The 26,890-nt window shown below is 56.1% G+C and overlaps 4 protein-coding genes across 9 annotated transcripts in view; all 4 read left to right on the top strand.

The window, feature by feature from the left end:
• The first annotated feature begins 11,090 nt into the window (after positions 1-11,090).
• Positions 11,091-17,062, top strand: LOC149521833 (tyrosine-protein phosphatase non-receptor type substrate 1-like). 3 transcript variants are annotated; one of them, XM_089772796.1, is made up of 6 exons: positions 11,091-11,208; positions 11,505-11,948; positions 14,241-14,600; positions 15,348-15,659; positions 15,741-15,827; positions 15,915-17,062. In XM_089772796.1, the coding sequence occupies exons 2-6, from the start codon at positions 11,723-11,725 to the stop codon at positions 16,133-16,135; spliced, it is 1,206 nt and encodes a 401-aa protein (XP_089628922.1). In that variant the 5' UTR covers positions 11,091-11,208; positions 11,505-11,722; the 3' UTR covers positions 16,136-17,062. The 3 variants fall into 3 exon arrangements, with proteins under 3 accessions (XP_089628922.1, XP_089628923.1, XP_089628921.1); XM_089772797.1 differs by having other exon boundaries at positions 11,134-11,208; positions 11,522-11,948; XM_089772795.1 differs by having other exon boundaries at positions 11,136-11,227.
• A 556-nt stretch (positions 17,063-17,618) lies between these two features.
• GLTPD2 (glycolipid transfer protein domain containing 2) lies at positions 17,619-20,494 on the top strand. Of its 2 annotated transcripts, none has more exons than XM_014569329.3 (4): positions 17,619-17,761; positions 18,706-18,797; positions 18,948-19,144; positions 19,228-20,494. In XM_014569329.3, the coding sequence occupies exons 1-4, from the start codon at positions 17,644-17,646 to the stop codon at positions 19,751-19,753; spliced, it is 933 nt and encodes a 310-aa protein (XP_014424815.2). In that variant the 5' UTR covers positions 17,619-17,643; the 3' UTR covers positions 19,754-20,494. The 2 variants fall into 2 exon arrangements, with proteins under 2 accessions (XP_014424815.2, XP_006114700.2); XM_006114638.4 differs by having other exon boundaries at positions 18,703-18,797.
• Positions 20,495-21,175: 681 nt separating this feature from the next.
• On the top strand, positions 21,176-26,650 carry PSMB6 (proteasome 20S subunit beta 6). The gene is made up of 6 exons (XM_075908065.2): positions 21,176-21,331; positions 21,474-21,541; positions 24,079-24,210; positions 24,357-24,486; positions 25,053-25,197; positions 26,469-26,650. The coding sequence occupies exons 1-6, from the start codon at positions 21,257-21,259 to the stop codon at positions 26,594-26,596; spliced, it is 678 nt and encodes a 225-aa protein (XP_075764180.1). The 5' UTR covers positions 21,176-21,256; the 3' UTR covers positions 26,597-26,650.
• Positions 26,576-26,890, top strand: part of PLD2 (phospholipase D2) — a 24,740-nt gene continuing 24,425 nt past the window's right edge. For all 3 annotated transcript variants that reach the window (XM_089772793.1, XM_089772794.1, XM_075908058.2), the window contains exon 1: positions 26,576-26,713. In XM_089772793.1, coding sequence (XP_089628919.1) covers positions 26,675-26,713 — 39 coding nt within the window. In that variant the 5' untranslated portion in view covers positions 26,576-26,674. The remainder of the gene's footprint in view (positions 26,714-26,890) is intronic.

Below are 26,890 nucleotides of genomic sequence, written 5' to 3'. Positions count from 1 at the left end.
CAGCTGCCCGTCTCGCCCACCCCTTAGTCCGGCCCTGGATGCAGCCCATAGGCCAGATCAAAGAGTTAGATGGGGCCGGATACGGCCCCCAGGCTGCATCTCGCCCACCCCTGTGCCAGGACATTGAGCTAACAGAGAGAAGGTCCCAGACTCCTAGCTGGTGCCCATGCTTGGCCCATATAGTCCCCGAGGAAGCCCCTTCCACTGTGACAGCCTGGTGGGCTCTGCCTGCTCTCGGGCCCCTACCCCTCCTGACAGCCCGGTGGGCTCTGCCTGCTCCCCTGCCCAGTCCAGTAGCCCCCTCCTTCCAGCCCAGCCCCCATATCCCCCACTTTGTCAAAGCTATGTAGGGTTCATCCAGAAACGGGTCTATTTTATGCTCTAGATCCTGGCCCTGGAACAGCACCTAAGGCCGAACCCCTTCATCCGAAATCTCACCAAGACACCAGTGCCTACTTCCCAAGAAGCGACTCAGTCCCCAGCACCTACTTGAGGAGAAATCTGGTCTCTTCAGTGCCACAGCTTCCTCCAAAAGGTGGCAAAAACTCACAAAATTCCCTCACAGCGTTTCTCCCAAGACTGAGCACTTGCTCGCATGCAAGGAACTTCCCAGAGGAACAGTCTGGTTGATGCCACACTGACACTGGACGCAGCCTTCTCCTTAGCCATTCCTATCATTATGCTGTGTGGCTTTGAAACTGGTGCTCTGGGCCCAGAAGTGCCCCCTATGTCAGGGCTAAAATCCCACAGGGCTGGGTGCAGAAAGGCAACCACTCTCCTTCAGCCTTGAAAGCCTTCCTGAACAGATGGTAAGTTGAGGCACAGCGGGAGGGAGGCGACCGTTCTGCGGGGTGGGGGACAAGCATGGAAGGGATTTCAGAGATCAGCTAACGTGTATTCAGGGCCGGGCCCTGGGGTGGTAAGGGCCAGCGGGGAGAGGCGGGAGCAGGGCTGAGGATGGACTGAAGGCTGTGACAGATGCCGGGAAGGATTGTCTCACATGACCTGGAATGCGCATGACAGCCAGAGCCAGCCTCCACGGCAGGCAGTGTTAGAGGCTACTGGTGCGGATCCTCCCCGCTCCGCTTGGCCTGGAGTAAAATGATGCTTTCTCCAGGAACTGGAGTCACTCAGCTAATTAACTCAGCAGGGAACTTGCCTGGGGAAGTTGCAGTCTTGGTGCAAGAGCCAGGACCAGTCTAACCAGGTTCCAGGTACTGGCTGATGAAGCAGGAGAGGCTGCAGAGAGCCAGCCCTGCCCTGGCCAGTCCGGTATCATCCAAGAACTTCCGGGAGCCGTGTTGGGCTCTTCAGAGTCCCTGGGGAGCCAGACACGTTCTGAAGCCAGCTGGGCTTCGACAGGGGGAGGGGGAGGGGGAGGGGGAGGGTTGGTGCCACTGCTGGACAAAGCCAGGAGCTGCCAGGGGTAGCTCAGTGAGGGCAGGAGCCAGCAACCAGACTAGGGGGAGAACATGGGAGCCACCCACAGAGGGGGCCTCTTGCAGAGATCACAAAGGATGGGCACATCAGGCAACTATCTCAGACCCCTGCCCATTCCCCAACCCCTCTGAGCCAGTCAATCCCTGCCTTTGGGCCAGGTGGGAGTGGGTGTCCCATTCTCTGCCCCTCTGAGCCCCTGTGGTACGTCTAGACTACATGGCTCCGTTGACGGAGCCATGTAAAATAGTTTACTCAGCATAGTCAAAGAAGCAGGGATTTAAATAATCCCCGCTTCATTAAAATAAAAATGGCCACCACGCTGTGCCGACAATCAGCTGATCCGGCACAATGCGCCAGTCTAGACGTGGCGGGGTTGACAAGGGAAGCCTTTGTCAACCACTCCTGTCAACCTCATTTCACAAGGAATTCCAGAGCAGTTGACAAAGGCTTCAGATCAGCTGATTGTCTACACAGCACGGCGGCCATTTTTATTTTAATGAAGCAGGGATTATTTAAATCCCCGCTTCTTTGACTATGCCGAGTAAACTTCTTTACACGGCTCCATTGATGGAGCCATGTAGTCTAGATGCACCCTGGCTGTGTCTACACTGCATCCCTTTTCCGCAAAAGGATGCAAATTAGACACATCACAATTGCAAATGAAGCGGGAATTTAAATCCCCCCGCTTCATTTGCATAAAAATGGCTGCCGCTTTTTTCCGGCTTGGAGTTTTGCCAGAAAAAAGCGTCAGTCTAGACGCGGATCTTTCGGAAAATAAAGCCTTTTCCGAAAGATCCCTTATTCCTCACTTTAAGAGGAATCATGCCTCAGTTTCCCCAGGTTCTGGCCTACCCCTTTGTCATGTTATTGGAATCTTAGGATCACTGTTGCAACCATGGTGGGGGTTTCCCCAAAAGTCTGTACAAAGGGGGCCATGTGAGATGTCACATGAAAGCTTCTGTTCTACTGATTCTGTATATGGTATTCATGTACTTGTATAATGTCTGCATGTGGAGTTATAAATATGTACTCTTTATGGACGCTGGAAGGTTCTCTGTCTGAGGCAGAGCAATGGGCAAAGAATGTTCAGCCAGCGGCTATGCTAATTAGCGAGGAGACAATGAAGCTCTAGGTGCCAATACACACCTCATGAATGTGACTGATACCTGCAAACCAGCCAAGGATCAAGGGCAGCCAATGTGGGACACAGGGATAGGTCATTGGACCATGTGACCTGCAATGACCTGTTCTGGCCAGAAAGATGCCAGGACAGGTATATAAGGGTATGTCTACACTACAGCACTAATTCGAACTAACTTAATTCGAATTAGTGCATCTAGACCTAAAAACTAGTTAGAATTAGCATTTTGCTAATTCGAACTAGCATGTCCACATTGAGTGGACCCTGAACCGAGGTTAAGGATGGCCGGAACCAGTGCCGGCAGGGCATCAGGTTAGGACTTAGAGCGTGGAGCTGCTGTCTTAGACTAGCCCAGGGCTGTGCTTAAAGGGACCCGACCCCCACCCCGGACAGACAGTTCTCAGCGGTTCCGCGCTTGCAAAGCAGTCCTGGCTTGGAGTGCCCTAGGGTGCCCACACTGGGCACATGACAGCACTCGGCCATCAGCACTTGCCGCAGGCTGCCATCCGGAGGGGGGGTCAATCAAGGGGCTTCAGGAGAGCTTCCACCCCGAGAAGCCCACAGAGCCACCCCAGTCCTCCCCATCGGGGGCTCGTACCCCATTTCTCCCTCACCTCCTTCCACTTACCCCTCCCTAGCCCCCCTTCCTGATGTACAAAATAAAGGACACGTGTGTTCAAAAATAGAAACTCTCTTTATTGAACAAAATTCGGGGAAACTGGGAAAAGGAGGTGGGAGAGGGGAAGAGAGAGGGTGGGAGAGGGGAGGGCAACTAAAATGATCAGGGGTTTGGAACAGGTCCCATATGAAGAGAGGCTAAAGAGACTGGGACTTCTCAGCTTAGAAAAGAGGAGACTGAGGGGGGATATGATAGAGGTCTATAAAAGCATGAGTGGTGTGGAGAGGGTGCATAAAGAAAAGTTATTCATTAGTTCCCATAATAGAAGGACTAGAGGACACCAAAGGAAAGGAATGGGTAGTAGGCTTCAAACTAATAACAGAAAGTTCTTCTTCACAAAGCAAATAATCAACCTGTGGAACTCCTTGCTGCAGGAGGCTTTGAAGGCTACAACTAGAACAGAGTTTAAAGAGAACTGAGATAAAGTCATGGAGGTTGGGTCCATGGAGTGGTATTAGCCAGGGGGTAGAAATGGTGTCCCTGGCCTCTGTTTGTGGAAGGCTGGAGAGGGATGGCATGAGACAAATGGCTTGGTCATTGTTTCGGTCCATCCCCTCCAGGGTCCCTAGTGTTGGCCACTGTCGGCAGACAGGCTACTGGACTAGATGGACCTTTGGTCTGATCCAGTACGGACATTCTAAGCTCAGGGCTCAGGGTCGGGGGTCTCAGTGGACCACCTTGATTTTCATGCCAACCTGCTCCCGGGTGGCCAGGCTGGCAGCTATCCTGCCCTAGACGGCCACTTTCCTGTGCCTACTGCGGAGGTTGTGGATGAGGTCCATGATCTCCGCACTAAACCAGGCGGGCGCCCACTTCTTGCGGACCCGGGTAGGCTCCCGGGAGCTGCCAGCCTGGTCCCAGGAAGAGGCGGAGGGCTGGGTGGCAGCGGGTGGCTGGTTCATGCCGTGCCAGGTGCAGGGTCTGCTGGCTGGGTGCTGGCAGGCTTGCACCTGGCACGGGCACCGTAGCCAGCCCGTGCCCCTTTAAGGACTCCCGGGCCGCGAGGGGGGCAGACGAGTTTCCCTGGTGGTGCCCAGAGTGGCCACCCGGGCAAGCTAGGGAGGGCTAGCCTCCCACTAGTTCAAATTAAGTGGCTACACAGCCCTTAATTCGAACTAGCTAATTCGAACTAGGCGTTAGTCCTCGTGCAATGATGTTTCCATAGTTTGAATTAAGCGCTCCGCTAGTTCGAATTAAGTTCGAACTAGCGGAGCGCTAGTGTAGCACCTATCAAAGTTAATTCAAACTAACGTCTGTTAGTTCGAATTAACTTTGTAGTGTAGACATACCATAAGTGCCATGTGGCACTCTCCATCTGGTCTTGAGTTCAGCTCCTGATTCCAGATGCAGCCTTGCAGGGAACAACGAGCTGGAAAGAACCATGCACCCATCCTGACACAGGATGTGCACCAGAGACTTTTAGGATTGCAGTTTATAACATCTCTAAGAGCCTGTATGGAGAACTGAGTGATTTGATGCATGTCATGTATTCTCCTTAACAACCTCACTCTCATGCTTTTCTTTCTTTTGGTAATAAAACTTTAGATTTTAGATTCTAAAGGATTGGCTCAGCGTGATCTTGTGAGTAAGATCCAGAGTGTAAATTAATTAGGATCTGTGGCTGGTTTCTTGGGACCGGAAGAACCCATTCAGGGACAGTGCCAGGGGGCTCTCTGTGCGCTGAAGGCGGCACTAGTCCAAGGCCCACAGCTGGTCAATCCGGATTTTAGCAAATCCTTCCTGGGGTTCACCCAGCCCCAGAGCCCGGGCTGGGCGTGGTGCTGATGCAAACTGGCCTAGTGGGGAGAAGCGCCCCACTGTGCACTCAGAAAGACGCTACTGCGCCAGGATAGACGCTACTGCCCCGGGAACAGCCAGAGAAGCAACGCCTGGTCCCGGGCTGGGCCCTTCCAACGCTGCAGCCCTGTCTGTTTGGGCGGAGATTCCCGGTGTGCGCTGACCTCACCCCCTGACCTGGCTGCACCAGGTGAAAGGGGCCAACGCCGAGCTGGGGCCTGCTCCTGCAGGATTACGACATGGAGGTGGGTCCACGTGAAGGGGAGCGCTAATGTCACAGCTGATGCTTTACCTCTGAACTTCCCCAGGCCACTGGCTGAGTGACCCAGCTCAGTTCAGACCAGAAGGCCTCGGCATCGGGTATGTAAAGTGGGGGAAGGCTCTGCCCACATTCCGCCCCCAGAACATCTGCTGCAGGCACTAGCCCCCAGCACTAGCCCTCCCGGTTCTGCAGGTGAGAGGCCTGGCTGGGCTCAGCCCACGGTGTGCATTCCACCAGGCACAAGGAGGGTTCAGTGAGCACACACATGCCCGCTCTCCTCCCCTTCCCTGACCTCCCCATAGTCGGAAAGGGGATCATTCACGTGACACGCCACCCCACTTCCTGGGGGTGGGAAAGGGGTGGGGACAAGCAAAAGGGCAGAGCTGGAGGTGGGGCTGCGGCTTGCCTCTCCCAGACCTGCTTTCACCAACCACCCATGCTTGAACAGGAGAGAGATGTGAGGAAATGGAGGGCTTGTGGGGGTTCAAAGGGGTTACCCACAGGGGGGGCACTCAGTGTCCCCGGCTGTTACTGGTTTAACCAGGGGAGGGGGAGGGAGTTTGTTGTTGCGGGACCAGCACAGAACTGGAGCCCCCAGTGACCGGGAGACCCAGCTGGGATGGCACAGCCGGGTTTGGCCAGTGGGAGGCCAATGGGCTGCGGGGAGAGGACCCAGCTGGTCCCAACCAAGAGGGACAAAGGACCTAGGAGTGGGGAAGTAGAGAAGAAAGGGAGCCCCAGCAACCCTGGTTACTTGGGCAGAATCATAGAACCATAGAGCTGGAAGAGACCTCAGAAGTCATCAAGTCCAGCCCCCTGCCCTAGGCAGGACCAATCCCAACTAAATCATCCCAGCCAGGGCTTTGTCAAGCCAAGACTTAAAAACCTCTAGGGATGGAGATTCCACCATCTCCCTAGGGAACCCATCCCAGTGCTTCACCACCCTCCTAGGGAAATAGTTTTTCCTAATAGCCAACCTAGACCCCCCCCCCCCCCCGTCATGATTATGAGGGTTAGCCAGCAGCCTGGGGATTAAGAGGTTAACTACACCTAGCCAGGTGGAGTGACCAATAGGAATGTAGGTGGGATTTTTCAACCTGGGACAAAGGAATTTGGGTTTTTTTCCTTTCTCCCTTTTGTCTCTCTGGGGGTACGTCTACACTACAGCGCTAGTTCGAACTAACTTAGTTCGAATTAGTTAATTCGAACTAAGCTAGTTCGAACTAACGCGTCTAGAACTAAAAACTAGTTCGAACTAGCGTTTTGCTAGTTCGAACTAGTAAGTCCACATTGAGTGGACTCTGAACAGGGCTTAAGGATGGCCGGAAGCAGTGCCGGCAGGGCATAAAAGGAGGACTTAGAGCATGGAGATGCTGTCTCAGGCTAGCCGAGGGCTGCGCTTAAAGGGTCCCGACCCCCACCCCGGACACACAGTTCTAAGGGGTGCCCCGCTTCCAAAGAAGTTCTGGCTTGGAGTGCCCTGAGTGCCCACACTGGGCACATCACACCACTCGGCCATCAGCCCGGCTGCACTTGCCGCAGGCTGCCATCTGGGGAGAGGGAGTAATTGGGGGGCTGCAGGAGAGCTTCCACCCCCAGAAGCCCGCAGAGCCAGCCCAGTCCTCCCCATCGGGGGCTCGTACCCCATTCCTCCCTCACCTCCTTCCACTTACCCTTCCCTAGCCCCTCTTCTTATTGATGTACAAAATAAAGATAACGTTTCTTCCAACATTGACTCTGTCTTTATTGAAAAAAACTGGGGGACACTGGGAAAAGGAGGTGGGAGAGGGGAAGAGAAAGGCTGGGAGAGGGGAGGGCAACTAACATGATCAGGGGTTGGGAACAGGTCCCAGATGAAGAAAGGCTACAGAGACTGGGACTGTTCAGCTTAGAAAAGAGGAGACGGAGGGGGGACAGGATAGAGGTCTCTAAAAGCAGGGGTTGGGTGGAGAGGGTGCATTCAGAAAAGTTCTTCCTGAGTTCCCATAAAGAAGGACTAGAGGACACCAAAGGAAAGGAATGGGTAGCAGGCTTGAAACTAGTAAGAGAAAGTTGTTGTTCTTGACAAAGCAAATAGTTAACCTGTGGAACTCCTTGCTGCAGGAGGCTGTGAAGGCTACAACTAGAACAGAGTTTAAAGGGAAGTGAGATCAAGTCATGGAGGTTGGGTCCATGGAGTCCTATTAGCCAGAGGGTAGGAGTGGTGTCCCTGCCCAAAGTTTGTGGAAGGCTGGAGAGGGATGGCACGAGACAAATGGCTTGGTCATTGTCTTCGGTCCATCCCCTCCAGGGTTCCTAGGGTTGGCCGCTGTTGGCAGACAGGCTACTGGGCTAGATGGACCTTTGGTCTGACCCAGGACGGCCATTGTAAGCTCAGGGCTCAGTGTCGGGGGTCTCAGTGGACCCCCTTGATTTTCATGCACACCTGGTCCTGGGTGGCCAGGCTGGCAGCTCTCCTGCCCTAGACAGCCACTTTCCTGTGCCTAGTGCGGAGATCGTGGACGAGGTCCACGATGTCCGCACTAGCCCAGGAAGGTGCCCGCCTCTTGCGGTCCAGGGCAAGCTCCCGGGAGCCGCCAGCCTGGTCCCGGCAAGAGGGGGTGGGCTGGGGGGCATCGGGTGGGTGGCTCTGTGCCGTGCCAGGTGCAGGGTCTGCTAGCTGGGTGCTGGCAGGCTTGCACCTGGCACGGGCACCGTAGCCAGCCCGTGCCCCTTTAAGGGGTCCGGGGCCGGGAGGGGGGCATAGAGTTTCCCTGGTGTTGGCCAGAGTGGCCACCAGGGAAACCTGGGGAGGGCTAGCCTCCCACTAGTTCGAACTAAAGGGCTACACAGCCCTTAGTTCGAACTAGCTAGTTCGAACTAGGCGTTAGTCCTCGTAAAATGAGGTTTACCTAGTTCGAACTAAGCGCTCCGCTAGTTCGATTCAAATTCGAACTAGCGGAGCGCTAGTGTAGCACCTATTAAAGTTAGTTCGAACTAACGTCCGTTAGTTCGAACTAACTTTGTAGTGTAGACATACCCTGGGGGACTTCTCTGCAGCTACAGAGAGGGACAAGCATGTCTCTCTCTCTCCAGAGTGGCCACCAGGGAAACCTGGGTGGGTTAGCCTCCCACTAGTTCGAATTAAGGGTCTATACACCCCTTAATTCGAACTAGTAAGTTTGAACTAGGCTTAATCCTCGTGGAATGAGGTTTACCTAGTTCGAACTAAGCGCTCCGTTAGTTCGAATTAAATTCAAACTAACGGAGCGCTAGTGTAGCGCCTATGAAAGTTAGTTCGAACTAACAGACGTTAGTTCAAACTAACTTTGTAGTGTAGACATACCCTCTCTCCATTCACTCCTCTTCTCTGCCCCCCAGCACAGTTCCTAGGACCACCTATCCCCAGTCCTTGCATCTACACATTCCTCCCTCCCCCCCATGCTCATCCCCACCCCTTCCAGCTTCTCTCAGCTGTTTCTGGGCCCCAGCCCATGGGGAGGGGACTGTCTCAGAAAGGGACACAGGGTGGGGGCCCAGTGCAGGTGAGGGAAGGGCTCCGTGCAGTGGGGCAGCAGGACCTTGGTGTCTGGGATTCACTCTACCACGCTGGAGAGGAGGCTGGTGCTGTCAGAGCAGTGCAGGCGGATCCCGTTCAGCCCTGTGTCTTCCTCCTCCAGGGCATCGCCCTGGTAGGGGGGCGCCTGTGGGGGCAGAGATGGGCTGAGGGGTCGGTGAGGGGATGTTGGGGGTGGGAGATAAGGAGGATGTTGGGGGCAGCAGGAAGGGATAGAAAGGGGGTGTCATTAGGGGGAAGAGTGGCTACCTTTAGGGCGAAGCTGTTGGCATAGGTGTCCTTAGGCCACATCTCCATGGGCCCCCAGACCCCCCGCGAGCCCCCGTGGGGCACCATGACAACCTGGTTGTAGAGCCGGGAGGTGGGTGCCTTCTCCTGGGCCCCCAGCATGGCTCTTGGGACCAGCAGCAGGCAGAGCAGGACACTGGGCAGGAGCTGCATGGTGGCTGGGCCTGGACTCTGAGCCTGTGGGCTGGGCACTGTGGGGAGGCTCATCCCTGGACCAATGCCAATGCACACAGGGGCTTTATCACCTCGGTCCTGGGTCACGGCGACCCAGGCTGGCTTGTGCCCCTCTCTCTGCACTATGGCCCCAGTGTCACTACTGCAGGGGTGCCCCTCGCTCACGGCCCACAGCCCCTGCCAGCCTGGCCCTGGCTCCCCCAACCCTGCCCCTCCCCCAATGAGCCTGTGGGCTAAACAAAAGGTTGATGGTCTAATATGAGCTGCACTAGCTGTTGTTACCATGCTGGGGGGATGCTGGCTGAGGAATGGGGGAGGTGCACAGGGGGGTTAGGCACCCAGAGAGGAAGCCTGTTTGCCTAACGGATATTGCAGCTGAGATCCCTGCTCAAAGGGGAGTGAAGTGAGTTAGGGGGTAGGGAGAGGCCAAGTTGAAGGCCGAGGGCTGTGGGGGTGGAGTTGGGACGCGCAGCATGTGGGGGATGGATGAGTTACATGGGGACTGGAGGATGAGGCATGGGGGGGTGCATCAGTTTTGAGCCATTTGCATGGGGGCTTGGAGGGGAGAAAAGGGAGGGGAGGGGGCCTGGAGGCTGACACGCAGGAACAGAGATGGGGGGGCACGTCTGGGTCTTGTTATCTCTGTTTATTCAGAGATAATATGATCTCTGCTCATTTCCTGATAATGAGATGGTGCGATAAATAGGCCCCAGCCATGAACCACTTCCCCCCAACACACGCCTTCCCCGCCCGCTCCCTCGTCCCTACTGAGCGCAGAGCAGAGACCTGGCCAGGAGGAAACCACAGAGATGCAGACGGGTGGCAACCGGTGCACAAGCACTGCTCCGCAATGTCTGACCCCACTGCCCCTCCCAGAGCTGCAGCTCCCCTCGGGGCCAGGAACACCCCGATGGCTGAAAGAGGCCAGGAGCTCTTCCAAGTGGCCGTCACCCCCGGGGCTCTGGGCTCATCTCCCCATGTAACTGATGCACTGGAGCACCAGTAGCAGGGTTTTGCTCTGCGTCTCCCTGGTCTGCTGGGGGGGCAGGAGCGAGCCTGCAACCTTTCCATGGCCTCCCTGATTCCCGACACTGCATCCTCCCCAGAGCAGCTGCTGTATTTGCTTCCTTGGCTGGTGGGAGTATTTCTCCTGAGATGCTCTGAGCCAAATGAAAGAGGGCAGGACTGGTGCTGGTTTGGGCTTGGGGCCAGCAGGGCATATGCAAGGGCATTTTTCTGCCTTTGTGCCTCACCCTTTGGAGCGTGTACTGCCCAGTATGGACACGCTCGGGTCCCTCCTCCCCGAGATGGCTCTGGGGTAATTGGCAGAGTGAAGTGTGTATCTGCTGCCCCTTCCTTCCTGGGGGATGCATCAGGCACCAGCCTGAGTGAAATCCTCCGGCGATGAGCTTAGCATCCCCCGTGGGTGGGGACCAGGAGCGGATGAGCCCCCATCACACACATGATGAGGAGGCTGCTGTTTGGGTCGGCCTCGGCCCTTCTCTGGTGAGCGATGGGCTGCTGGGGAGGCCACCAAACAGCAGTGCAAGGGAAGGGCCAGAGCATGTGGGTACAGGGGGTATCTGGTGCCCAGTAGCTTTGCCTGGATAGCTGTAGAGAGGATGAAGCCAGCTTCTCACTCCCCATCCCCCCAGACCAGACCCACAGCTGCAGCCAGCACAGTAACTGCCTCCCCTCCCCCGATCAGCCCCAGGGAGGAGAGGGCTGGGGAAGCGGTGGTCCTAGAAGGCAGGGTGGAGCTATGCCCTGCCAGGCTGGGGGAGGGGAGAGAGAGGTTTGGGTCTCTCTGATCAAACCTGGGTCCCCTCTTGGAAGTGCAACAGACACCAGCCAGTCGGAGGGGAGAGAGGGTGAGGAGAAGCTGAGCATGTGAGTGCCGGTGTAATGGGTGGCTCTCTGTGTGTGAATCTGCTTACACAAGTGTGTGTTTGCACAAGTCTGTGAATCTGTTTGCAAGTGTGTGAATTGGCTTGCACAAGTCTGCATGTGTTTGTACATGGGTGTGAATCTGCTTGCACAAGTGTGAACTTGCATGTGGGGTGTGAATTTACTGGCATATGCATGTGTTCATGCTGGGGTCTTAATTGGCTTTCATACATATGTGTGATTGCACGTGAGTGCACAAAGGAATTTTGTCTCTAACAAGCTGACAGCCCTGTCCAGCAGCCACAGCCGATTGAAGAATGAGGTGTAGCCATCTGCGTGGGTGCTGAAGGTCCTTCGTCTGTGATCTGTCACCACTTGAGGATGCAGGATACTCGCTTCTGTTCCCAGCTGACCTTGTGTCAATTCCAGCAGCCTTCTGGGCCTCAGTTTTCAGTCCCCAAGGTCTCACATAAGCCGTGCAGCCCATAAGCCGAGGTGATGGAGGCGGCAGAAGGCCTGGGAGGGAGTAGTGAGTTGGCGTATGTGGTGCCTGGAGGTGGGGGATGGGCCACTCCGCTAGCGCCTCTGACGTCAACCACACCCACTTGGTGGGGGTCAGGAAGCGGGACCCAGCGCACAGCGCCATCACAGGGCAGAGCCGCCCGGGACCCAGGCGCCATGGAACTCCCCGCCAGACTTTCCCTCCTTGGGCTCTGCTTTGTGGGTGAGTGGAAGGAGCCAGGCAGGCTGGGGTGTGGCGCAGGAGATGCCCGGGGGATGAATGTGACCAGCACGGGATGGCAATGCAGAGCCATAGATGCACAGAGGAACTAGGAGGGTGGCTGGCAAATGGGTGGGAAGGGACAGACAGAGGTGGCTCGATGGGATAAATGGGGCCAGATGGAAGGAGAGGTGTCGGGTAGACTGAGGGTGCATAGAGTGGGAGGGATGAAGGGTGTGAAGGGATGGAGAGTGTGAGGGGCAGGAGAGATGGCGGGTGTGAGGAGTGGGAGGAATGGAGGGTGTGAGGGGCAGGAGAGATGGAGGGTGTGAGGAGCGGGAGGAATGGAGGGTGTGAGGGGCAGGATGGATGAAAGGTATGAGGGGCAGAAGGGATGGAGGGTGTGAGGGGATGGGGTGTGTGAGGGGATGGAGGGTGTGAGGGGCGAGAGGGATGACGTGTGTGAGGGGATGGAGGGTGTGAAGGGCAGGAGGGATGACGTGTGTGAGGGGATGGAGGGTGTGAGGGGATGGGGTGTGTGAGGGGATGGAGGGTGTGAGGGGATGGGGTGTGTGAGGGGATGGAGGGTGTGAGGGGCGAGAGGGATGGCGTGTGTGAGGAGATGGAGGGTGTGAAGGGTGGAAGGGATGACGTGTGTGAGGGGATGGGGTGTGTGAGGGGATGGGGTGTGTGAGGGGATGGAGGGTGTGAGGGGATGGGGTGTGTGAGGGGATGGAGGGTGTGAGGGGATGGGGTGTGTGAGGGGATGGAGGGTGTGAGGGGACGTGTGTGAGGGGATGGAGAGTGTGAGGGGATGGGGTGTGTGAGGCGATGGAGGGTGTGAGGAGATGGAGGGTGTGAAGGGCGGGAGGGATGGAGGGTGTGTGTGTGTGAGGGGATGGAGGGTGTGAAGGGCGGGAGGGATGACGTGTGTGAGGGGATGGAGGGTGTGAGGGGATGGGGTGTGTGAGGGGATGGAGGGTGTGAGGAGATGGAGGGTGTGAAGGGCGGGAGGGATGACGTGTGTGAGGGGATGGAGGGTGTGAGGGGATGGGGTGTGTGAGGGGATGGAGGGTGTGAGGAGATGGAGGGTGTGAAGGGCGGGAGGGATGACGTGTGTGAGGGGATGGAGGGTGTGAGGGGATGGGGTGTGTGAGGGGATGGAGGGTGTGAGGGGATGGGGTGTGTGAGGGGATGGAGGGTGTGAGGGGCGAGAGGGATGGGGTGTGTGAGGAGATGGAGGGTGTGAAGGGCGGGAGGGATGACGTGTGTGAGGGGATGGAGGGTGTGGGGGCGGAAGGGATGGAGGGTGTGGAGGGATGGAGGGGTTGTGGGGTAGAGGGACAGGGGGCTGCATGGGGTTGGTGGCGGGGTGGGGAGCAGGCGCCCTGTGTCAGATAGCTGCACGATAGCTGCTATCACTACCCACCTCTGTGGTGCGTGGAGGGGCTGTGGCAGCCGGGCCCTTTGCCGCACAAGCCAGGCCCCTCCCCCGCATTACCCCGATCTGAGCGGCTTTGCCCAGGGCGCTGGCTCAGGGGTGGGGTGGATCAAGTGAGTGGGTGGTGAGCTCACCCACCCGAAGCCCCATGTAAGGGCTCTGCGGGCCCCAGCGGGGAGGGCTGGATTGACAGTAAACAGCCCTAAAGCAGGGCTGGGGGAGCCTTTTTTGGATCGGGGGTGGCTGACTCACAGAGATCAGTGGGGGGGCTGCACACAAGTGAGAAGCAAAAACCCCACAAACCCTGCCTGACACTCGCCACACACACCGACGTTCCCCGTGCACACCAGAGTGAGGCCCAGGCTGGCAGATTTTGCGTGCTCCAGCCCTGCGGGAGGGAGGAATGTGGAGGGAGCCCCGAGCCTCAGGGGCTGGATGAAGGCAAGCTGGGGCCGCATCTGGCCCACGAGCCTTAGGTTCCCCACCCCTGCCCTAAAGAGACCCCCCTCGGCTGGCCTGAACTGGTGTCACTGCATTTCCCACAGTTCTCTTCAGTGCCTAGGAGAGAACCCAGGAGTCCTGGCTCCCACCCCCCTCAACCCACCAGCCCCCATTCACCTCCCAGAACCTGGGAGAGAACCCAGGAGTCCTGGCTCCCAGCCCCCCTCTCAACCCCCTGTCCCCATTCACCTCCCAGAGCCTGGAAGAGAACCCAGGAGTCCTGGCTCTCACTCCCGCAGCCACGAGTGTGTGGCAATGTGTGCTAGTGTTGGGGTTGTGTAGGCATGAGCTCCCCCAGCTCCATGATGCCCCCAGGGCCTGCTATGACCCTCACCCCTCTTTCCTCTGCACAGGAGCCCTGGCCGGGCAGCCACAGCTGACCCAGGTGGCCCCGTCACACGTGGTGGATGAGAAGATCCCGCGGCTCCGGTGCCAGATGTCAGAGAGTGACATTGCCACCCATGTGCTATCCTGGTACCACCAGGCCCCCGGGCAGGGCCCCACCTTCCTTCTGAGCCATCGAGCGGGGGAAAGCAAGCCCACATATGGGACCGGAGTGTCAGAACGCTTCATTGCCGACTTGGAGCGGGACACCAACACCTTCAGCCTCACCATTGGCAACGTGAACCCTGCCGATGCCGGCACCTACTACTGCGCCGTCTGGTACGCCAACCAGTACCTCTTTGGAGAGGGCACCCGCCTCATCCTGGGAGGTGAGACACTAGGCAGGTGGAGCTGGACCCAGCCTAGCACACAACTAGATCCCAACTGGTGTGTTCTGGAGCAGAGTGCTCAAGCTAGTGGTAGAGCTGGTCAATATCTGTCTGGGCTGGAAGAAAAATGGTGAACCGATCTAGAACCTGCCCTGATTCAAATTAGAATGTGCCAAGAACCCTTCCAGATCAGAGATATTTTGGAGCAGGCACATGGGTAACAGGGATCAGGCCTGGAAAATGACCTAACATCCATCTAAAACTCACACTGAATCAACCCAGAACCCATCCTTAACCAATTTAGAACATACCCCGGTTATGGCCACAGAAGCATTTTTGATCTGGAGATTAGTTCAGGCTTTGCCTGGTGAAAAGACATGGCATTGCACTAGAACCCTCTCTGAATCAATCTAGAGAACAAGCAGAGCTATTCTGGCCTGTCTGGACAGATGCAGAACCCACACTGAGGCAATCTAGACCAGGAGGCTAGGCATTCTGGACCAGATCCATAACTACCTACATATCCAGCCAAATCTAGAACCCACACAACGCCAATGTCCAAGTCATCTGGGCCCAGTTCAGAGACTGAACTGATCTACCACCTATCTAGATCTGATGTAGAGCAGCCCATGAATTGACCTGGAACACATCTAGAACCAGACCAGAACAAGCCCAGGACCCATCTAGAACTGAACCCTCTTTCCGACATGATGGCACCTCCCAACCTGTCTCCATGTCTGCTTCTAGGTGACACTAGGAAGAAGCGTGCGCCGGAAGTGGCACTGCTGGGCCCAGTGCGGGTGGCGCACCCAGCCTTCCTGTGCCTGGCCTGGGGGTTCTCCCCGGAGCCAATCCGGGTGCACTGGCAGGTGGATGGGCAGGATCCGGGCTCTGGGGAGGCATCCCTGCCAGTGAAGAGCCAGGATGGGACCAGCACTGTCAGCCTGCTCAGCCTGCCTGCACAGGCCTGGTTGGCTGGAGCCCAAGTAACCTGCCGGGTGGAACACGAGACTCAGGTCCAGCAGAGCAGCAGTGAGATCAAGGGGGCTGGACGCCAAGGTGAGAGTCCCCATGGACCCCCAACCTTTCTCCCTCCCCCGTCCTTACACTATTTCACCCGCTTTGTTTCTCCCCCTCCAGGTTGCTCAGTATCTGCCGGAGACCCCCTCCTGCTGCCTGACCCTTTCAGCAATGGCACAGCAGGGAGCACCGCCCCCCAGAGCACTGGTATGGCACCTCCAATGCAAGGGGAGCTAACCTGGAGTCCCTTTGGGACCACAGCACTGCCTTCTAACTGTCCCCTCTCCCACACAGGAGCCCCAAGCCTGGGCCGGATCCTCCTGACAGCCTGGCGCTGCTACCTGGGGTTATTGGCTGCCAGCTGCTTCTACAGCCTGGGGCTCTCCTTCCTCATGGGGCTGCAGGGGTGCAGGAAGAATCAAGGACCCCAGAGTTCGGTGGCAGCCCCATGCCCCCAAGAAGCCCAGCAGAGAGTGCCCCAGAGGAGAACTGGCAAGGACCGCTGCTTGGAATGAAACCTCAGTCCCCCTTCATCTCTCCCACCTCCGCTGAGAACCTGGAACCCCCAAACTCCCTGCCTGGGAACCTGGAACCCCGAACCCCCATCCTGGGAACCAGGAATGCCCCCACTTCCCACCTGGGAATCTGGAATCCCCAAATTCCCCTACCTAGGAGCCAGGAACCCCCACATTCCCCACCTGGAAACCCAAATTCCCAGCCTGGGATCCAGGAACCCCCCATTTCCCACCTGGGAATCTGGAATCCCCAAATTCTCCTACCTGATAACCTAGAACCCTAAACCCCCAGCTTTGGAACCAGGAAATTCCCCACCTGAGAACCTGGAATCCCCAAACCCGCAGCCTGGGAACCTATAACCTCCAACTTCCCTGCCTGGGAACCTGGAACCCCCAGCCTGGGAACCTGGAACCCCAAATCCCCACCTGGGAATCATATTCCCCTGCCTAGGAACCTGAAATCCCCAGATTCCCCCACATGGCAACCTGGAACCTACAACTCCCTGTCGGGGGACCTGGAACTCCCAAACTCCCCTACCCGAGAACCTTGTATTCCCAAACCCCTTGCCTGGGAACCTGGAACCCCCAAATTCCTCTCCTGGGAATATGTAACCCCAAACCTCCAGCCTGGGAATCTGGAACCCTCCACCCCTTGTCTGGGAACATGGAACCCCAAAATCCTCCAGCCTGGGAACCTAGAGCCCCCAAACTCCCCCTACCTGGGAACATGGGACCTCCAAACTCCCCCACCTGGGAACCTGGAACCCCCAAGTTCCTGTCTGGGAAACCAGAACCTCCCTGCACTGACCCCCCAGCTCTGATCTTTCAGCCCCACCTGCTCTGTCCTGGTATCTCTTGGTCCCCCCCAATCTCTAACCCCCACCACTTCCTCCAGCTTATCACTCAATAAAATCTTCAAGAAACCAATTGCAATGAGAGGGAGTCTGTGCAATGGTGCCGCCTGGGATCTCCCTGCCTCTGCTGAGTCTGTTCAACTGGAACTCCTGGGTTCTCTCCTCAGGCCTGGAAAGGGAGTGTGAGCTGGTGGGTTAAAGCGGGGGCTGGGAGTCAGGACTCCTGGGTTCTGTCTAGGAGGGGAATGGGGGCTGGTTGGTTAGAGCAAGGGGTCTGGGAGCCCCCAAACTCCAGTCTGCCCCTGCCCCCAGAATTCCTCCCCAGCATTTCCCTCCCTGGGGCAAAGTCCCCACAGCTGTTAAATTTTAACCTGACCGACTCCACATCCCGTCCAGCAATCTGGAGTCTAAGCCATGAGGCTGGGGACGTGGGCGAGGGGGGAGAGCCACACACCTCTGACCCAGCAGTGCTTGTGCCAGGGAAGAGGGCATGGGACATATTCCCTTGAGGGTGGGCAGGGGGAGGGGCTGTTGCAGGTAGCTATTGGAAACCCTCCTGGGAGGAGGATGGGAGCATCACCTCTGCCTGGCCTCAGATAACAGGCCCTTATCTGCGGTGAGTGGCTGGGCCGGGCTTGGGCAGGGGTCAGGGCCATGGGGCCGGGCGCTGTGGGGTTGAGATATGTGGGGATGGGCCCCCAGCGGCTGCTGCGCATCCTGCTGCCGGCCACAGCCTTCCTTGGCCTCCTCTTCCTCTCCGGCCTCCGGCTCCGTGAGTGACCCGCCCCCCCCCCCACCATGCCCTCCACCCCCACAACCTCCCTACTGTGCCCTCAACCCATGTCCCCCACTGAGCCCCAACTCCCTGTCCCCATCCCATCCATGAGTGCCTGACTCCTTTCACCCCACCAGCCACCAGCTCTGCCAGTAGGGCTGACACACTGCCCCAGTCCCTCTATATGTCCCATACACCCCCTGCTCTCACTCCCATTACTGGCCCTGTGTAACTCCCTGCCACTTACCCACCCACGCTTCACACTGGCCCCCCTCATGCTGGGCTCTGGCTGAGTGGATGGGGGGATTGACTGTGTGTGCCCATGGGATAGTGGGTGGGTGTGTGCACACCTGCTTCTGTGCTCTGGGCTCCATGGGCAACTATACAAGCTGGGGGGGAGGATGTGTGCACACCGGAATGTTACTGATAGGTTGATATGAGTGTGTTTTCACATATGCATGAGGGTGTATTTGCACATCACACATGGTGCTTGCCTCTGCCTGTGTGCCTGTGCTTGCACAAAGCAGGAATCGTAGCTCTGTATGTGCCATACATGTTGTTAGTGTGTGTGCGCGGGTGCTTGCCTGTCCCCATGTAACACACATCATTGGTCTGCACCTGGGCCATATTGGCTGCATGTGTACCCGTGTCTGCACATTACAAGACTTGTAAACCTGAAACACTGTCTTTGTGCATGTATGTGCCATGCATGTTCTTAACATGTAACTTGCATGTACCATGATTGGTGCCTATAGCACTGGCCATGAGTTTTTATGTTCTTTGCATGAGCAAAACATGAAGCCTGCAGGTATGGTGCAGGGACTGACCCGTGAGCATCATGCATGTTGTTAGTGTGTGCACCCTGTGAAAACATTGGGGATGGGGGGAATTGTCCAACTGTCTGCGTCACTGAGCTGTGTTCTTCCCTCCCGACATAGCAGAACTGCAGCTCTCAGCTTGTGTTCAAGGGGGGCGTCCCTGTGGCTGGTTCGGGGACAGAAGGGAAACAGCCTCTGTTGGACAGGGCGGGAAGGTGAGAACCTCTGCCCTCACCCTGCCCCTCCTGATCCCAAACCTCCCCTCCATTCCTGTCCCAAATCTGCCCCCCTCTTTTCCTGACCCCCTCTCCTGTTTACCCTCCCTGCCCCACAGAGAACCAGTTTGCTTTGTGTCCCCTTTACAGCTGCCCCATCTCTCCTGGACAAGCAGCTCCCAGCTGCCCCTTCCAAGGTATAAGACTCCCCATCTGACTCCAGCCCCCCGCTGCCCAGGACAGGACTTCCAGATTAGCCGCCTGTTGGGGGCCTTCAGGGCGTGCGTGAACCAAAATGGGGAAATCCTCCTGCAAGAGTATCTGGCTGGCTGGAAAGAACTGATCAAGTGGGTAAACAATCACCCCCCCAGAAGGGGGCTGCATCTCAGCACTGAGCAAGGGCTCAGTGGTCCTCTCTCTCTCCCCCCAGGTTGATTGACGCTCTGGGATCCGCATTTGGCCTTCTTGCACGGGAGACGCAGACGAAGGTGATGATCATGCAGGGGCACTGCTTGGGGCCACATGCCCCACACTACCGCACCCTCCAAGGCATGGTGGCCTTTGAGCTGCAGCACAGGTTGGTGGGGCTCCAAGTGCTGCCCCCGGACCAGCCCCACTCGGGCTGCCGAACCCTGCTGCGCCTCCATCGTGCCCTCAAATGGCTGCAGCTCTTCCTGGACAAGCTAGGCCACAGCAGGAAGGGGACTGACCCCTCCGAGCTGTGTGCCGAAGCCTACCAGGTAGCCCTGGCTCGGTACCACAGCTGGTGGGTGCGTCAGGCGGCTGGGTTGGCATTCTTGGCTTTGCCTTCACTCCCAGAGCTGCTCAAACTCGTCTGTGCACAGGGGGAGTGGGAAGCCCGGGCCATGCTCCTGACGACTGCCAGCACCCTCAGCAGGGTCTATAACCTCACCCAGCAGGTTTATGCCTCCCGTGGCCTCTTGGAGCTGCCATGAGCTGCCACTGGGGGAGCCAGAGAGAACCGTTGTAACATTTAATTGAAGTATGACTACAGAAATCATTTTTACAACCATTGTGCAAATGTTTACAGCACATCTGGTACCACGTGGACCAAGAGAAGCATCTGTGAAAAGTATTTCACTGGCTATAACGGTGCCATTTGTATGCATGTATCGTTTTTATATTGGAAGTTATGAGTATTGGCGACGTGCTTGTTTTGCTGGGCCAGCCTATTGTGAAGGGATATTTGGGTTGAATAGCAGAACTTGACTAACAATGGGCCTTGGGAGGTGCCAATTCACATCTGAGGAGCTTTTCTGTGAATGTTCAGACCAGCATGGGCACCATGGCTTCCACCTGCAAATAACTGACAAGCCCACATGATTCCAAACTCCATCTTGGGAGGTACTTTTCCACAGCGAGAGCTATGGGATTCCCTCCACTTGGCTGAGGGCGTAAAGGGCCCTGGACTCTCTCCATATTGTCTTCAATCTGGCTTCTCACCTTGAAGAGGGTCTTTGCTACCAATTGAAGCTCCAAACAAGGGACTGAATGATCCATCCCAGCGTGTGGATGTCCTCCAGAGATGTGCCTTAAGCCAGGAGTTTCTTCCATCTCTGCCACAAGCCTGCACCAAGGAGTTAGCAATTAGCGTGTGTAATTTGATTCCTTTAATAATGTTAACTCTCACCCTTTCTTTCCTTTAATGAATAAACCCATAGCTGTTAGATTCCAAAGGATCAGCACAGCGTGCTCCTTGGGGGGGGGGGGGGAGCTAAGGTATAAATTGATGTGGGATTGGCTGTTGGGACTTGTGAGGTGGGTTTCACGGTCTCTCACGCGTGTGGGTGGCGGGGCAGGACACCTGGGGCACCTGCTTGTGTGGCTCCCTGCCCTGACACTGGTTTGGAGCCTTAGACGGGACCCCAGCGTGGGGCTGCCAGTAGCCCAGTTCACAAGCGAAGTGCCCGACGTGACCACCCTGCGCCGTGGGGGCGCTGGCTCAAGGCACATGGGCGGGGGCAGGGCGGCGCATGCGCCACGGAGCTGGGGGTGACATCACGACAATGTCATACCGCTCCCCGGTGACGTCACGGGCGTGACAGTGCCACAGTTGTGCGGAATGACGTGAAAGCAGCTGAATTTCGGCAGGCCAAAAGATCTCGCCGCTACGAAGCGGTACCGGATAGGACCATCATAAAAATATAGCCACGGCGCCGTAAAGCAAAACTGACTCCTGTTAAGCGCGATTTTACCGCACTGCCGTAAAGCGCCTTGCTTTTACTGCCGTAAAATCACAAGCTGCTAAAGCGCGGAGAGGCGAGGGTTAACACTGCCATAAAGCATCGTTCGTCTCGGGAGAACTTCCTCCTGCTGCCGTAAAGTGAAACAGCGCGGGGGGCGGGACGAAAGTTGTCGTAAAACAGCTGCGCCATCCCTCCCGAGCATGGGCCGTAAAGCGGGATAGTTTGCGACAGTGTCGCGCGAGCCGGGTGACTATGGCAATGGCGGTGGCGACTGCGGGGACCGCGGAGCGGTTCCCGGACTGGGCCGGGCGGCCCCTGAGCACCGGGGTGAGGGGAGCGGGCGCTGGGGAGTCTCGGAGGCGGGGCAATAGGGGAGCGGGGCACTCTAGGGGCGGGCGAGGGGATGGGGGGGCTGAACCCTCCCCGTTGGGCCCATTCGGGCGGCTCCTCTCACTTCTTTCCCCCCCAGACAACCATCATGGCGGTGGAGTTCGACGGGGGGGTCGTTATCGGCGCGGACTCCAGGACCACCACGGGGTGAGCAGGCAGCTGTGTTTTGGTAGGGTCTCCTGGGGGGGCAGTGGGCTGTGTTTTGGTAGGGTCTTCTGGGGGGGCAGTGGGCTGTGTTTTGGTAGGGTCTCCTGGGGGGGCAGTGGGCTGTGTTTTGGTAGGGTCTTCTGGGGAGGCAGTGGGCTGTGTTTTGGTAGGGTCTCCTGGGGGGGCAGTGGGCTGTGTTTTGGTAGGGTCTCCTGGGGGGGGCAGTGGGCTGTGTTTTGGTAGGGTCTCCTGGGGGGGCAGTGGGCTGTGTTTTGGTAGGGTCTCCTGGGGAGGCAGTGGGCTGTGTTTTGGTAGGGTCTTCTGGGGGGGCAGTGGGCTGTGTTTTGGTAGGGTCTCCTTGCTATGCTTGTAAGAAGCATGGGGATCTTTTTCAGGGGAAAAGGCAATACACAGTGTTTACTGAGAATACAGTAGAGAAGCAGTTAACACACTTTATAAAGACACACACACCACACCACCCAATGGTGCATAAGTCAGTCTTACTGTCTAGACAAGGCTGAGTGAGGAGTCAGGGCTCCTCTGTGGCTTGGCTTGGCTTGAAGGACTGAACCCAGAGTTTCATGGCAAGACCTTCCCTTCTTATACATGTGAGTTCCTATTGGAGTCTATGGTTGTCTACACTGGTGGCTTCTTGTGCAAGAACATCTTGCCAAGGGTTCTTGTGCAAGAAGTCTTGCACAAGAAAACGTCCACACTGCCATGTGTGAGCTGTGCTTTTGCACAAGAGCGCCCATGGCGGTGTGGACGCTCTCTTGAGCAAGAAAGCTCTGGTGGCCATTTTAGCCATCGGGCTTTCTTGTGCAAGAAATCCCTGGTGAGTGTCCACACTGCCCTCTTGCGCAAGAGCTCCTGTGCAAAGAGGGCTTACACGTGTTAAAAAAGAGCATAGCTCTTGCACAAGGAGCCGTCTCTTCCATGCCATACTGTAAATTTCCTTTCGCAAGAGCAGGCGGGCAGTGTAGACACTCTGCGGATTCTTAGGCAATAACCCGCCAGTGTAGACATAGCTTATGGGTTTTGCTGCAATCACCCATCCTTAAAGGAGGTGTTAATCTTTGACCTTTGATAGTGATTGTCAGGCTTCTCATCGTTCTCTCTCACTCTTGGTGGGGTTTCTACCTGTCTTCAAGGTTGTCCATGCTGCCAATTTAATTCAGTCTCAAGACACAATGCAGGCTTCCTTATTGTCTTCAAAGTTTCCACTTCTTGATCATCTGCGCATCTGTGATGGCTTTCATTCACACGCCTTCTACTCACACCACACAAAGGTGCAGTTTCAGACAAGATCAATAATTACTGAAAGACACAACTTAGTTTGTGATGCAGACAAGGGTTACAACTTAATTTGTAATGCTAACAGGGAGCAAGGCCTTATAGTAACATTATCTACTCATGAGAGACAGAGAGAGAAATAGAAGCAGATAGAACTTATAAGCAAGTCATTATACATCAAATAATCAGGTTTTGACAAATCGGCTTTATCTACTCGCCCATGGGGAGTAGTTTTCAGCCGGTCACCCCGTTCACTGGCGGTTCACGCATGTGCAGTGCTGGTCTCGCACATGCGCAGTGCGGGGCTGGCGAGTGGTTTTTGCTGCAATCGTCGAGCCTGCAAATAATTATACATCATACCTAGTTTTATAATGAGGGCTCGACAAATAATACAGTCTACTTGCCCGTGGCGAATAGATTGTAACCCGGAAGAGCCGGATTCGGGCCGAAAAGTGCAGCTGGTGAGCAGGGCTTGCCACGGTTCGGTGGGCCCTGCTTATAACCGATACTAAAATATACATTTTTGCTACATCCTGAGGGAGGGCAGTGGCTGTGTTTTAGTATGATCCCCCAGGGGAACTTGGGCGGTGGCTGAGTTTTGATAGGGTCTCCTGTGGGGCAGGGCAGACTGTTTACAGGGGCCATGCAAGAGTCCTTTGCAGGCTCTGGATGCTCGCGATGTAAATGGTTATCTGGTTAACCGGTAAGCATCACCCTTAACCTGTGGGGGCTGGAGCAGCTTCCTTCCCACAGCTCCAGCCCCACGGGAGCTGCTTCAGCCCTGTGGGGCCCTCCACGGGTAGGGGCTGCTCCTGCCAGCTGGCCAGAGAACCCCCTGGCCTTTTTGCCTCACAGGTTGCACACTGGCTCCCTGGGAGTGCACCGGTGGCAGAGCCTTCTCCTGGGAAGCTGGACTGGCAGTCCAGGGAGGCTTCATTGCCTATTGCTTCATACTGCAGAGCCTGCAGCATATAATCACTGAGATTTTTAGCAGTTACACGGGTACATTTTAAAAACTTTTTACATTCTTACTGGAGGCTGGTGGTTACGAGGTGTCTAACCGATGGGGCGGTGAGGAAATGACACATCCCTGGCCCAGTGTTATTGTAGGGTTTCCTGAGTGCACTGGGGCCGGATGTGTCGTCTCCGTTGGCACCTGCGTCTCATGGGCAAGTTTGTTATGGTAGAGTGTCAGGGCGGTGGGGCTCTGTAGGGCACTGATCATCTGACTCCACCTTCCACAGCTCCTATGTGGCTAATCGAGTGACGGACAAACTGACGCCCATCCACGATCGGATCTTCTGTTGCCGCTCTGGCTCTGCTGCTGACACGCAGGCCATTGCTGATGCCGTGGCCTATCAGCTGGGCTTTCACAGGTACCTGCCCTGGGCCACATCAGAGCAGGCTCTCCATTCCCTGCCATCTGAGCCAGCCTGTCCCTGTGCAGGGGCTGGGCAGGAGCTGGCACCCCCTAGAAGTCAGTCCCTGGTTCCTCTCTGACTGTGGTTCCCTCCCCCTGCAGCATTGAGCTGGACGAGCCACCCCTGGTGCATACGGCCGCCAGCCTGTTCAAGGAGATGTGTTACCGCTACCGCGAGGACCTCACCGCTGGCATCATCGTTGCTGGCTGGGACAGGCGCAAGGGGGGACAGGTGAGCGGTGTCATCCTAGGGCTCAGCCCAGCAGGTGGAGTTAGGGACATAGCCCTTGGGGGCACGCAGAGTCAGGGTATCTCTAACGAGCACTGTGGGACAGGGAGTGGGGCAAGGGATCACTGGGGGCCTCAGAGGTGACTGCAACTTAGCACTGGATGAAGGGTCCCTGGGTAATCTGCCATCTCACCCCACAGGCAGCTGCATCTCAGCTCTGTGCAAGGGGTCTCTGTAGCCAGCTGCCCCGCCCCACAGGTGGCTGCATCTCAGCACTGGGCAAGGAGTCCCTATTAGGGATTTGAAAGTGACTGTGTATATGGTCACGTGTGGGGAGCTGTCTTAAAAGCCAGCACCTGGTGCACACCAGGTCATGAGGAGCTGTTCTCCTCCCCCCCCCCCCACGCATAACCATGTAACCATTGAAATTTTCAGCAGTAACTCGTTTAATTAAATGCATTGTAACATCCCTAGTCCCTGTGTACCTGGCTTCTCAGCATCGGGTGAGGAGGTCCTGTGTAACCAGCCACCCTGTCCCAGCCATGATCTCTCCGTCTTTCTGCCCCAAGGTGTTCTCGGTGCCCATGGGTGGGATGATGGTTCGCCAGCCTTTCTCAGTGGGTGGCTCAGGTAGCTCCTACATCTATGGCTTCGTTGATGCCTCCTACAAGCCGGGCATGAACCAGGAGGAGTGTCTGCGCTTCACAGCCAATGGTGAGTAGACCCTCAGCTTCTCACAGCTAGGGATGTGAATGGGTAACTAGTTACCCAGTAAGCATTACATGTTGCCCAGGAGCAGCCCCTGCCTGCCTTAATGTTTAACTGATTAAATAATTAAACGGGATTTTACCCCTCTATCCTGGGCAGCTGGGACCCAGGCATCCAGGATGGCAGTGTGGGTTGTATGTCCATAGAAGGAGGTGTTACCCGCTCAGATTTCTCTATGCCTTCCACACTGTAGGGATACACACCTTTACCCAGTTCCTAGGGCTCAAAGTGCAACCCTGTTAATTTACACACTCACCCGTACCCAATTCCTAAGGCTCAGGGCACATCTTTCTGCGGGTTAGGCAGGATCTTTAGCCACTGAAAGAGCCTCACACAGTAATATCCGTATCCTCTATTTATTGACAATTCCCAAACAAGCAGAATACACATGCTAAGCACACAGTGTCATGCTCACCAATCCTGGTACAGGCAGACTTCCCCTGTTGGCCAGGGAAGGGGAAGATCTCTCTAGATCTTAGCTGCTGCAGTCACAGTCTGGTCTTAGGCTGTGTCTCGGAGGTGATTTTTTTCTTCTAGGTCTTCCCCCTTCTTCTTGGTGTTTCTTGTCTGCTTTTGGTCTTCCAGCCTTTTGCTTCTTTCCTTCTGCTTCTGTTACTTTCTATCTTCTTCTTGGTCTCCTTCTTGGACCTGAGTTTATATAATGAAACCTGAGTCCTGCTTAGCTATACCGTAACCAATTATTTTAGTATAATTTTACTAACCAATCATACCCCACCACCTTAATTGATTTACACCTAGCAAAATTAATTATACAGCAGACAGGAACAGTTAAACCAGACAGATCTCTCAGTCAAACAATAGGAAAGTGTAATGACAATGATCATAGAATGAGGATTCCACAACATTCTCTATTGATAAGTAACACCATTCTGTCTGGCAAGAAACTGTTTAAGTTTTCTTTACCCATCTTGAGATCTGTTTCTTTATCTGGTAACAGTGGAGGAGCTATCAGGACAAAATCCCCTCCTCACAGATTGGTGTGATGCTATTTGAATACAATTTAGATGGAATGTGAGGATGTGACTTGAGGCCTTACAGCTAATGGCTACTGCTCTTCAGTCTGGCTGCAGAAGGTGGATTTGGTTCAGGCCTTCCAACATGGCTACAGAAAAGCCATATTGTTACAGAGGGGTTGGCCCAAGGCATCTATGCTGTGCTTATCCCCCCCCGTATGCTCTCCTCTTCTCCCCTTGCAGCCCTAGCACTGGCCATGGACCGGGATGGCTCGAGTGGGGGGGTGATCCGGCTGGCTGCCATCACAGAACAGGGCGTGGAACGGCAAGTCATCCTGGGAAACCAGCTGCCACGCTTCTCTGCTGCTTGACGGAGGACACCCTACACACAGTGTGCCACTGACTTATTAAACTATGGAACCCATGATGTGCCTCAATGATTCCACAGGATGCCTGGGTTCCCTGCCCAGCTTGGGGGAGGGGAGCCTGTAAGCCAGGACTCCTGGATTCTTTCCTTGTCTGTGGAGGGGAGCGGGGAGGCCTGGACTCGGATTAACCTGGTGCTGATATGCAGCCACTGCGGGGGTTAGAATGTGCCTATTCTCTGCCCTGCAGATCCAGGGGCTGGTCTCCTGCCGGGACTAAGTTGTGCAAAGGGGCCAGGC

This window comes from Pelodiscus sinensis, chromosome 22, assembly GCF_052426305.1.
Source record: "Pelodiscus sinensis isolate ZL-2025 chromosome 22, ASM5242630v1, whole genome shotgun sequence".
In the NCBI taxonomy this organism is placed as follows: Eukaryota; Metazoa; Chordata; order Testudines; family Trionychidae; genus Pelodiscus; species Pelodiscus sinensis.
The sequence above is the reverse complement of the archived record's forward strand: the minus strand, read 5'-3'. Positions and strand labels throughout refer to the sequence as shown.

Coding starts and splice junctions, on each gene's coding strand:
- LOC149521833 (XM_089772796.1), top strand. CDS start 11,723: ATGGAGGCGGCAGAAGGCCTGGGAGGGAGTAGTGAGTTGGCGTATGTG. Junction 14,601..15,347: donor CACCCGCCTCATCCTGGGAG/GTGAGACACTAG, acceptor GTCTGCTTCTAG/GTGACACTAGGAAGAAGCGT. Junction 15,660..15,740: donor CAAGGGGGCTGGACGCCAAG/GTGAGAGTCCCC, acceptor CTCCCCCTCCAG/GTTGCTCAGTATCTGCCGGA.
- GLTPD2 (XM_006114638.4), top strand. CDS start 17,644: ATGGGGCCGGGCGCTGTGGGGTTGAGATATGTGGGGATGGGCCCCCAG. Junction 18,798..18,947: donor CTGTTGGACAGGGCGGGAAG/GTGAGAACCTCT, acceptor TCCCCTTTACAG/CTGCCCCATCTCTCCTGGAC. Junction 19,145..19,227: donor GGCTGGAAAGAACTGATCAA/GTGGGTAAACAA, acceptor CTCTCCCCCCAG/GTTGATTGACGCTCTGGGAT.
- PSMB6 (XM_075908065.2), top strand. CDS start 21,257: ATGGCAATGGCGGTGGCGACTGCGGGGACCGCGGAGCGGTTCCCGGAC. Junction 24,487..25,052: donor ACAGGCGCAAGGGGGGACAG/GTGAGCGGTGTC, acceptor TTCTGCCCCAAG/GTGTTCTCGGTGCCCATGGG. Junction 25,198..26,468: donor TCTGCGCTTCACAGCCAATG/GTGAGTAGACCC, acceptor CTCCCCTTGCAG/CCCTAGCACTGGCCATGGAC.